The sequence below is a fragment of the Engystomops pustulosus genome, chromosome 6 (assembly GCF_040894005.1).
Source record: "Engystomops pustulosus chromosome 6, aEngPut4.maternal, whole genome shotgun sequence".
Classification (NCBI taxonomy): Eukaryota; Metazoa; Chordata; class Amphibia; order Anura; family Leptodactylidae; genus Engystomops; species Engystomops pustulosus.
Window position 1 is genome coordinate 130,121,029 of NC_092416.1, and position 12,664 is coordinate 130,133,692.

At 42.0% G+C, this 12,664-nt stretch overlaps 1 protein-coding gene across 2 annotated transcripts in view; it reads right to left on the reverse strand.

Moving 5' to 3' along the window:
* PHACTR3 (phosphatase and actin regulator 3) overlaps window positions 1-4,572 on the reverse strand; it is a 105,982-nt gene extending 101,410 nt beyond the window's left edge. For both annotated transcript variants that reach the window (XM_072111010.1, XM_072111006.1), the window contains exon 1: window positions 4,067-4,572. In XM_072111010.1, coding sequence (XP_071967111.1) covers window positions 4,067-4,193 — 127 coding nt within the window. In that variant the 5' untranslated portion in view covers window positions 4,194-4,572. The remainder of the gene's footprint in view (window positions 1-4,066) is intronic.
* Window positions 4,573-12,664: the final 8,092 nt, after the last annotated feature.

Below are 12,664 nucleotides of genomic sequence, written 5' to 3' on the forward strand. Positions count from 1 at the left end.
CAGATGTATTACAAGAATTATTCTGGGTACTTTATAACCATAATAGCCAGGGCTGTATCTTTTGGGGGGTAGAATTGTATACAGTGTAACATATATATATACACATATACATATATACTGTACCATACAGAGCAAGAGTAATGGATACAGTATATTGTATCTGTTATCCTGGATAATCTACATAATTATCACGTGCAATGTGGCAGGAGTACTGGATACACATCTAACAGTGCTGGATACAAATCTACCAGTTGTTCCCAGCATATGATACACAGGGGCAGATTTACTTACCCGGTCCATTCGCGATCCAGAGGCGCGTTCTCTGTGGTGGATTCGGGTCTTCCGGCGATTAACTAAGGTAGTTCCTTCGACGTCCACCAGGTGTCGCTGCTGCGCTGAAGTTCATCGGAATGCACTGATCTTCACCAAGCCGGGCCGAGTGCGGGTAAGCACGAGTCCAGCAACACTTTTTTTAAAAAAATGAAGCGTTTTTTCCGAATCCGTCGGGTTTTTGTACGGCCACACCCCCCCCATTTCCGTCGAGTGCATGCCGGCGCTGATGCGCCACAATCCGATTGCATGCGCCAAAAATCTCGGGGCAATACAGGGAAAATCAGCGCAAAACGAAAATATTCGGTTAACCCGTAGCAAAAAATCGAATCGGGCCCTTAGTAAATGACCCCCACAGTGTCCTGCAGTGACATGACTAGTGAATACAGTGTACCACATATTTTTCTGTGTAAATCACAAGTGTTATTTTGTATACAGTATGCAACACACTATATACAAGGCACTCCAGTGACTTAAGTAGTGGAAACAGTCTATCAAATGTGTTTTTCTGTGAACAGTATACAACATAACATAAAAAATGCCATGCAGTGACAGGATTGGTGGATATAGTGTGTCATATGTGTTTCACACGAATGAGCAGACAGTCGCGCACTGAAGAGAGGAGTGCTGAGTTCTGCTCACCCCTCCCCTTTCCATAGGAAGGAGTGTGGCACGGTCAGGGACAGACAGAGCAAGCTCTAGCTTATTCCCCTATACAGTGGGCAATACATTCATTTAAATGCTTGGACGTATTACCCATTTTAATGCATTTGGTCGTATGCTACCCATACCTAAATGGTACGGTTCGGGTAGCATACAACCGAAAAAATGTCCATGTGTTATTCTGAGTACGGTATACCACACATGTACGGCCCATGCAGTGACCAAAGTATTGGATACACTGTGTATTCTGAGAACAGAATATAATAAAGTATATCAGGCCCATGTGTAGCGGGCATACTGGGGCTTATTTACTAAGGGTCTCGGGATTTGGGCGCATCGGCAGCGGGATTTAACATTTAAATGTGTGTTGCATCCAATGCACTTACATACACCGGGAGGAAGATGGTGTATTCCAGCGGACATTCCAGGACCGGGTGAGTAAATTTGCCCCAATGTGTTGTTTTGAGTACCGTATACCACACACTGTATACAGGACCATGCACTGACAGGAGTAGTGGATACAGTGTGTCACATGTATTATTCTGAGTACAGTATACCACACACGATATACAGGATACAGTGTGTCACATGTATTATTCTGAGTACAGTATACCACACACGATATACAGGCCCATACAGTAACAGGAGCGTTGGACACACTTTATCACATGTGTTATTCTGAGTACAGTATACCACACACCATATACAGGCCCATACAGTAACAGGAGCAGTGGATACAATGTGTCACATGTATTATTCTGAGTACAGTATACCACACACCATATACAGGCCTATACAGTAACAGGAGCAGTGGACACACTTTATCACACATGTTATTCTGAGCAGGTATACCACACACCATATACAGGCCTATACAGTAACAGGAGCAGTGGATACAGTGTGTCACATGTATTATTCTGAGTCCAGTATACCACACACCATACACAGGCCCATACAGTAACAGGAGTAGTAGATATAGTGTGTCACATGTATTATTCTGAGTACAGTATACCACACACTATATACAGGCCCATACAGTAACAGGAGCAGTGGATACAGTGTGTCACATGTATTATTCTGAGTACAGTATACCACACACCATATACAGGCCTATACAGTAACAGGAGCAGTGGACACACTTTATCACACATGTTATTCTGAGCAGGTATACCACACACCATATACAGGCCTATACAGTAACAGGAGCAGTGGATACAGTGTGTCACATGTATTATTCTGAGTACAGTATACCACACACCATATACAGGCCTATACAGTAACAGGAGCAGTGGATACAGTGTGTCACATGTATTATTCTGAGTCCAGTATACCACACACCATATACAGGCCCATACAGTAACATGAGCAGTGGACACACTTTATCACATGTGTTATTCTGAGTACAGTATACCACACACCATACACAGGCCCATACAGTAACAGGAGCAGTGGATACAGTGTGTCACATGTATTATTCTGAGTACAGTATACCACACACCATACACAGGCCCATACAGTAACAGGAGTAGTAGATATAGTGTGTCACATGTATTATTCTGAGTACAGTATACCACACACGATATACAGGCCCATACAGTAACAGGAGCAGTGGACACACTTTATCACACGTGTTATTCTGAGTACAGTATACCACACACCATTCAGGACCATTGCATACACTGTGTGTTCTGAGTACAGTATATCAGACCCTTGGAAGAGTAGTGCATATAGTGTGTCACGTGTGTTATTCTGAGTACAGTATACCACACATATACAGCCCATGTAGTTACAGGAGTAGTGGATATAGTGTGCCACACGTGTTATTCTGAGTACAGTATACCACACATATACAGCCCATGCAGTGACAGGACCATTGCATAGACCGTATGTTCTGAGTACAGTATATCAGACCCTTGGAAGAGTAGTGGATATAGTGTGTCACATGTGTTATGAGTTTGGGGGGGGGGGGACTGTCCAAAATGCCTATTTTATCAATTCTACAGCTTACCATAACAAGGTCCATTCAGTGACAGTAGTAATAGATAAAGTGCATGTAATGTATTATTCTGTGTACAGTATACCACACACCGTATACAGGATTATGCATTGACAGGAGTAGTGGATACATTAGATCAAATATAGTAAAAACAGTATATCACACATCATACACTGCTAATACAGAGGGATATACTGAGACCATATTACACTTTAGCTATTTGTTATAGATTGACCATGTGGTAACATCTGGCAGGTCCGGCATCAATCACCACAATCAAATCACTTCTTCTTGACACAAATGTTAATTGCTGCCCTGCTAAGTCACATTTTTAACGGGTGCAATTAAGACTCTGCTTGTATCCCTGTTACCATGGAAATAGCAAAGCCCCCCCTCCCCAAGAACAGCTTATGCAAATGTATATAAGAATACCTGAAATGTTCAGTCAGGTCTACACAGCCCACTATAAAGGTGACCCAATATGTTCACTTTACATGTGCAGACCATAAAGAGTTAACAAGATCCAATCATGTGATGTGATCTAGGCCTCTCCGCATTATTACCCATTAGGTATTGTATTGTAGATAGCTAGATGACAGACAGATACTGCAGATACATAGATAGATGGATGGATAGACAGACAGACAGACAGACAGACAGACAGACAGACAGACAGATAGATAGATAGATAGATAGATAGATAGATAGAATTTCCTAGGACTGAACAATTGTACAGCACCACCCCTCATCCGCTTATTGTATAGTCCTAGATCATCCCCAGCTACATCCTAGATAAATAGCTAGAGGTCCGGGGTAATAAAGCAGCAGTATACACAATGCACAGTACACAGTACAGCTGTAATGCACTAATGCAATAGCTCACACAAAGCCCCTTCATGGCAGGCAGAGAGGGACAATCATAACTGTGCAATCCATGTGTATGGCAGGCCAGGACAACAAAATCCCCAAATGCAGCAAATATAAGAGCCTATGATGTCACTGCTTGTATTAACCATTGCAGGACTGAGGTCAATCCCCCTCCCCCATACACACCCCCTTCCAGTCTTTGTGGAATACCTGTGCAATCCTCTGACTCGGACCCAAGCTCCTGGAGATTGTTGGGGTCACTGTGGATGATATTGGGGTCACTGTGGGATCTACCTCTCTGACGAAATGATCCAGGAAGCTCTTGAGGTGTTGCCATGAGCCTGAAGGTGCAGGAATACTTGAGACGATTGCATTAAAGAGGCTGCTGAGCGTTAGGTCTCCACTGCAAGGCAGAAGATGGGAGTCTCACAATTTAGCAGATGGGGTTCACCTTAAATTCACCCCAGACTGGGGTCCCTGCATCATCTTGGGCTCCAAAAATCGCTGCACATCATCCAATGAGGCCGGGGAGACACCAGATCCCCCTCCCCAATTCCTCCCCTTCAAAGCTTTCCCTAAAGCTGGAGCAGAAAACATTGGGATTTTACCATCATCCCTTGCGAGAGGGATGCACCATGCTGACGTCTGCAGTGGATGTCAGATGAAATACCTGCACTGCAACAGCATAAAGAGAGGAGCTGAGCTGTGCCAGTGCATGTGTCCCCCCAGGTGGGGGTGCTGAGTGTGCACCAGGGGGGAGGGGGACACCTATTATACAGGATGCTGCAGTAACACTCTGGTGCTACATGCTCAGCTGTAGTGTCTACTGGAAGCCAGAGCTCTGAACAATGCCCATTAAAGCACAATGCACACAGGAGGCAGCATAGAGATAAAACCCCATCCACTATTTAATATATATATATATATATATATATATATATATATATATATATATATATATATCTTTCATTGTTGTGTTTTTGTCTATAGAATATGTGGCTTTATAGTATTCAAGCATTTTATGAAACTGCCTATTAATGTATTGTATTCACACTATTCTTTCTTTTTAATTTGGTATTATAGCGTAATGCATTTTAGTATAATGCAAAATATTGTTATGCACTTTGAATTGTAATTTTATGCAACATTGTGCTACATTGTACTGTACTAGATCATGTAATGTTTATAGTATTTAATTATCTTATGTGTAGTATTTGAAATAAATTATATTTCATGGATTTTTGTTGCATTTTTTGATATTCTGCATTGCATTATTTTATATATATTTTATCATATTTCATTTTGCATAGTGTTTCAAAGTGCTGTTTGCATAATTTTACTTTGCATTGTACATTATTATGTTTATATAGCATTTTATTATGTTTATTTTACTTTATATAATGTTGTATAATGTCATTACACATGTATTTTGTATTTGATGTATCATAATGCATGTATGCATTATATTTTTTAAGTTGTATTAAATTTAATGTTGTATTATATATCAATGTGTTTTTGCATCAAATGAAAATAGGTATATTTATGAATCTGTAGTCATTTGCACCAAAAAACTGCCTTACAGCACATTTATTAAGGCACTTCTGTGACCTCCAAATAAAAAAAAAAACTGGGGCACATTTGCCAGGTTTTAGGTTGGGAGTGGGGAAGGGTCACCTAAAGTTAGCCACAACAGATTCAAGGCTGCAAAACCCACTATAGTAAAACTTAGTTTTGAATCCAAAGCAATAACAATGCAAAGGTTAAATTCTGGATCACTGAAAGAGTAAAATACAGCATAAAACCACTGCATAAACTGCCTAATTTTCAATGGCTTCTCTTCTGATTGACATTGCTGTCCAATCCAACTGTCTCCGCCTAAGGCACTCTTGGTACCTTTGTAAGTTTTTTGTCTAAATTTGCACTAAAAAAGTGTATTTGGAGCTGGCACTAATTTTTATTAAAGGGAACCTGTCACCACATTTGCACATATACAGCCAGTGACAGTATCCTATAGAGCCATATTGACTAACTGACACCCTTCTTTTAGCTAGAAATTGTTTCGCTTACATCCATATAAATCACCTTTTATTTTAGATTACCTGGTATCAGAGGGGGTAGGGGGTTTTGCTCGACTGACCCTTTTAGCCTCTCAATAATAGCAAATTGTACCCCATGCATGTATCCGACCACATGAAGTCACAATAGCCTCCATGGACTTCTACTCCTCTGCTGTGATTTCATTAATTACGTACATGGTGTACAGTTTGCTATTCTTAGAAGGCTAAAGGACCTGCAATGATGTCATTGGTCACATGTCATGAATGTAACACAAGGCACCATGTAAAAAAATTTACACAATATTTCCCCTTTTTAAATAGAGCTTTATATGTCTGTAGTTAAATATTAGCAGACGGCCCATAAGTACAAGGAGGCAGAGCAGTGATTTGAAGAGACACAGAGCTGTCAATTAAAATAATGGCTCGTGGTGCACTGGCAACCTGAGAGAAAGAAGAGTCACAGATACCAGACATGAGTCACAAAACTAGTTTGCATCAGAAAAATATCTGTAATTAAGGTACAGTGCCTCACTGCCAGCTAATTTTAGGTGATATGAGGGAGGACTTATAACCCTTTATCAGCAGGCATTCTTAGACAGGGGGTTAAAATCTGGTGACAGGTTTGTGCCATTTTTTTGTTGTAGTTTGATTTTGTCCAACATTTTTGAAAACTGTGCAGCGAAAGTGGTGTATTGGTATGTGTTCCTAGTTTAATACATTCATTACTACTATTCTACACAATTCTGTTGCAACAGCATGAAGCAAAGAACCCCAAGAAAAAAAAGGTGCAACTGAGTGCACATCCTGAAAACGGACCAGATTAATTAAGAGCGTGCAGCACTACTGGATTATCTGGCGCAAACTGCACCAAGGCAGTGTTGAGCCAATGTCTACAACAAGAATTGTGGCTTTAAGACAGGACATCACATAACATTTACAAACATACATCAAACTTTTAGTGCAGATGCACACAAAAAGTTAAAATCAGCCATGCTACTGATTTCTTAAAAATAGAGCATGTCCTAGTAAGATCTATTTGTTCACAGACCCCTCACAGACTATAGTTTATTCACCATGCTCGTTTGTAGCTAGCTTTAATGTTTAGCAATCCACAGAAGTGATGTCAAAACACTTATTTTTTTTTAGAAGATGGATCGCATTCATTACACAGAAAGAGCCATTGATACATTTTTGCGACATAATCTGCATGGGACTCCAAAAATAGAAAATCTGGATGAGCTATCCTAAGAATACATGATCAATATCTTTAGACTGGAAAGCCCATTAAATTTTGAGATGAAGTGTGTAAACTGGTGTCATTCGCAACAACCAGACAGATTAAAATAGTCAATACAGATAAATATAGTGACTTGAGTTGTGAGTACTTCCTTGCAGACAAAGATTATTTCCAAGCTGACTTTACCATTCTATGGTCCCTTGGGAGCAGTTGTGCATGTGGTTTGTATTTCAGCTGTTTTTTTTGCCATCATTTGACCTGTACCCAGGCTCAAAAAAGGAAGAGTCTGAAATGTGTATATGCTGTGGAAGAGTTGTCTTGAATCAATATTCCATTTACAAGTGTCACTTTTGTGTTTTTAGAGGGAATATGGTACAATGTATCACTACAGGTAAATCCGTATAAGAAAGAGATGGATACTGTACTTAGCATGGAAAAGACTGGGAGTGTCAAAATCAAATTGACAGTGGGCCAAAAATAAAAACCTGCACATAGTCCTAGACAACCTTAGAATTGAAAAAAATGTAGGCAATATGGGAAGTTTTTTCTGCTCAGCATTTTTGTATATTTACCTTTTCATAAGAAAACAAACTTAAAGGGGTTTTCCCACGAAGACAAGTTAGGCCCTATCCACTGGTCAGCCTGACTTGCTGACCAGTGAGGGTCTCAGTGCTGAGACCCCCACAGATCACGAAAACGAGGTGTCAGACTGATTCTTCGCCGATCCTCAGGCCGTGCATAACCGTTCTGCTCCATTAATCTCTATGTGAGATCTCACACACCAGCGTACCGCAGTGCACCAAGTCCAGTTACAGTCCTGGAATATACATATATTTTCACATATTGCAGCCAGTGGTGAAACAAGACTGTAATGGGTGCCGTGATCTGGTTGCAAATCCCACTACTATTTTACTGCCCCCTGAACAGCCAAGTGAATGAGCCCTTACTGATTAAATCAGTCCCAGCGGCTTTCTCCTTCTGCAAATGGCCTGGTCCATTCTAGTATGTATGCTGCTGGGCTCCCCAGAGTTGTCAATCAGGCAACGTCCATCATGTACAGAACCTCACAATAACTCTCCTTGCTGCACATATCCACACGGCACTCCTAAAAATATCACAGGATAACAACAATGTCCCACACGGTGCTGTTAAAACTCTTACACCATGCAACTGAACATGCTGCAGCCTATGAACATCCTCCATAGACTGTATTACACTACACAGCTTGAAGTCATCAGCAAAAATAGACACAGTGCTATTAATTCCTACCTCTATATCAGTAATAAATAAATGAAATATTAGTGGGCCAAGCACAGGACCCTGGGGTACACCACTTATAACTGGTGACCATTCTGAGTAGGAAACATTGACCACAAGTCTCTGGATACAATCTATTACCCAGTTTTCAATCCAATAGCAAATAATTCCTTCTAACCCAATAGACCTATTTTACCCATCAGACATCTGTGAGGGGCAGTGTCAAATACCTTTGCAAAGTCCAAGAACACAATATCCACAGCAGCCACACTGTCCAGCCATCTGCTCACCTCTTCATAGAAGCAAATCAGGTTAGTCAGACAACTTGTACCCTGAGTAAAGTGCTTCCCCTCTGGCAAAAAGTGGTCTTCTTTTAGCTTCTTATGGCCTTGTTTTTACAAAAAAAAGGCTTTAAAATTATGCAATTTAGCCCGAGGGGAGCCCCTCAGGTGCCTTGGAATAGCAAGGAAAAGTACATAAAGAAAACATGCATTCAGACTCAGTTTTCTGCACTATGGGGCAGATTTATCAAGCTGTCTGAAAGTCTGAATATTCCTAGTTGCTCATGGCAACCAATCACAGCTCCCCTTTAAAATATTCATGAGCACTGGTAAAATGAAAGCTGAGCTGTGATTGGTTGCCATGAGCAACTAGGAATATTCTGACTTTCAGACAGCTTGATAAATCTGCCCCTATGTCTAATTCATTCAGTTCCATGTCAGGTATCTAGCATCTCTCCATAAATGTATGGGGCCAGGATTAAGGGAAGATGTGTTACTCAGTAAGATTACTGGTGTGTGATATTATGTTCATCGTCATCAATGAGAATAGTTGCTCAGGTAGATATTTGATGCTGAAGATAGAGAACATTGGAGCACATTGTATAGAGTGCTGGGGCATTGCGTCAGTAAAGTAATGTGGAAACTCTCTCTTATTAAAAGCCAAGCCTGATTTTATCATCTCTGCTGCCACAATAAAAGTAACATCTTGAGCAGCCTTAGGCTCCATGCACATGGACATGCTTTTTGGATGTATGAGAGCCTTTGTTTCAATGTCTTTCTATAGGCTTGCACAAATAGTGTAGTTTCAACAGCACCATGTGTGAGCCACCTGCCTAATTACATTAAATAATTACATTGTGGTCCAGATTTTTGCCTGTGGGACAGAGTTTGACACCACTGGCGTAACCTAAGTTCAGATATTTCTCTCCTGCTAAAGGTGACTCCTGGAGGTGTGGTTGGAGAGTTAGGGTACATTCACACGCAGTATACCCGCTGTGCGGGCATACCTCCATGTGCTGGAGTAGAGGAGGAGGTGACCCCTCCTCCCTCCATAGAGAATAGCGGCACACGCCCGCACACACGCAGGAAGATAGAGCATGCTCTATCTTTTTGCGGTGTGCGGCCCGTATCTGCACCCTGCCGCTATTGCTGTCTATGGGGACGTACATGCGGCCGCAAATTTGCAGCCGCATGTACGTCCCCGCAGACGGCCATGTGAATGAGCCCTTATGAGGAGATCCAGGAAAGGGACAGATCTGTGATGCTAAGTGATTAATGGTCAATAGGATCAATACAGGAGACAGATCAAGAAGAAAGAGAACAGAGTAATGAATAGTGGAAGGTTAAGGAGGTGAGTTTAGAGCTGGTACAAATACAGTGGTGAGGTTTGGGATAAGGTGTGATGGAATTGAGCCATGCCCACAAATAGTGAGTTGTCAGCTTGACAGCATAGATGAAACATTCTCATCAGTAAAGGTAGAGAAATTAATTGTACAGGAGAGGCAGTGGACACCCTGGGTGGGTTGCTTTCCCTGATGCCATCCATTAATTCCTCAGCAGAAATTAGAAAAGTAGGTGGAGGCGTCGTAGGACGGAGTAATGGGTTGAAGGTAGAAAATAGTTGGGAGATAGAGAAGATATAAGATTATTACAGAGGTGAGTGCGGATTTATAGGTGAAGATTGTCTGCTTGGAGAGGGATTTCTTCCAACGCCATTTAGCAATCCTGGCACTCTGCCTGAGATATTTTGTTTGGTTGGTGTGCGTGCCATGGTTGCCTAGCTGTAGTGAGGATGAGGGGGGCTGCTGAGTCAAAGGCTGAAGGCTTCTTTCACTAGAGATATTATCATTTCCTAGAGGAAATGTACCTTACAGATCATGGATTCCAGAAAACTCTGCTTTTCTCTATAGGAGATTGCCACCCAGAAACAGCTGATGGGTAGATTATCAAACGCCTGGCAGTACATTGGAGACAATATTCAATAACGTCAGTACTGGTCTATATATATATATTACTGGGACTTGAGCTTGACAGTGAGTAGAAAAGTTTCTCCAGAACCTTCATTATTGTCTGCACAACAATGTAATATTAACCAGCACCATATAGCAGTAAGAGCTGTATGTAGAGAGCTCACAGACTGAGCCCTATTCATATGTGTCATTCTACTGCCAGTAACTGCTGCAGTCGATGATATTGACACCTGTCATGGCAGTTAATCTGTTAGGTGTTGTGATCGAACCTATGTTTCATGTTGGTGATCTAACACTGCATCACGTGGGTGCCGCCATCTTGGATGGCCAGTTGGCGCCCCTGTGACATTAGAGGCTATCTTGGATTAGATGATGTCATTGAGGAGCGACAACACATTACCATGCCAGCCTGGAGTCCAGGATCTTTCATTACTGAGATCTGTAAAAGTTTGCCAGATTATATATTAATACAGTTAGGTTTTAATTTTTTTTAAAATCTATTAAAACATTCTAAAACATGTATAAATTTAGTATCCTCCTTGATCAAAACAACATAAAGAATATCATTTGGAGTGCACAGAAGAAAATGAAATTCCAGTTCACTGCATAGAATTTAAAATACAGTCATTAGGAAGAACATTTATGGCATTTAATTTTTTTTATTAAGTAGCAACGACGAAAGGAAGAGATATTTGAGGTCACAATATCAGGTGGGGACACAATATGGGGGGAAGCGGGGCACAATAGCAGTGGATTAGAATATTAGCCGTCCACAATCTGAGGGGTGTAGGGTGCCACAATGTGACAGGAAGCTGGGGGAGGGGCCACAATGAGTGGATAAGATGGGCGGCACAAAAGTGGGAATTGTGTGGGGGTGGTGTAAGGATGGGGCAAAAGGCATGGCTTAGGGTAAAAATAATTTCTTTTGTCCCTTGTTCTCCACTACACAACTTGGGTGATATATAGTAATGCATTTCAAACCACAGAAGAGGTTCTGTACCCATCAACTGTTGCTGGGTGGCTGTCTTACAAATATATTTGAGCAGATCCTATCTGTCTAGGACATAGCTAATGGATCATTGGCTTTGTTGGTTTCGGTGCAGCATGGCTTAGTTATTCAGGTGCAGCAGGGCTGAGTTGGTCAGGTGTAGCTGGACTGAGTTGGTCAGGTGTAGCAGGGCTAAGTTGGTTTAGATGTAGCAGGACTGAGTTGGTCAGATGTAGTAGTGATAAGCTGGTTTTGGTGCTGCAGGGCTTAGTTCGTCATATGTAGCAGAGGTGATGTGGGACTTAGCGACTTCTATAATGTGAAGAAGAGCTGCCTGGAACATCAAAAACCGACCACCTTTACATGACAGCTCCTATGCACAGGACAGTGAGGGGTTAATGCAGGCACTGCGGGTGAGCCCCAGCAGACAATGGGGGAGGGTAGGTCACGCACTCCATCTTATAGCCTGCTGTCTGCTGTATCTGCTCTTACCTGAGGTCAGGTCTTCTCTTCTAAGTCTCCTGCTCTGCAGCATAGGAACAGGCCAGTGCCCCAGCAATGTTCCTCCCCCTCCCTCCAGCAGTGTCTCCTTCTTGTGGCACAACGGAGCCTGCCTGGAGGGAGGTTGGCAGGTGGGGAGGCCCCCAGACCTCTCAGACCTCTCCTCCTGCAGTCACAAGCAGCCAGGACATGCAAACACATTTTACAGTGACACGTCATGCAGAGGCGTAACTAGGAAAGGCAGGGCTCCATAGCAGACTTCAGAATGGGGCCCCCAAGATATAAACCTTTACGTAATATGGTGCTGCATAACCTTAAAGGGAACCTGTCAGCAGGGTTTCAGTTATCAGGTTAATGGCTGCAGCAGGTCCCGTTATACACTAAACAAATATGGTATGTATTTTTTAAAGATCATTTTTGAGAAATCTCATTTAGAAATGGTACTTATCTCTATTCAGCTTCTGGGGCCCAAGTCATTCAAGCAGCAGGAGTTGTGGAGTCACCATGAAACAACTGC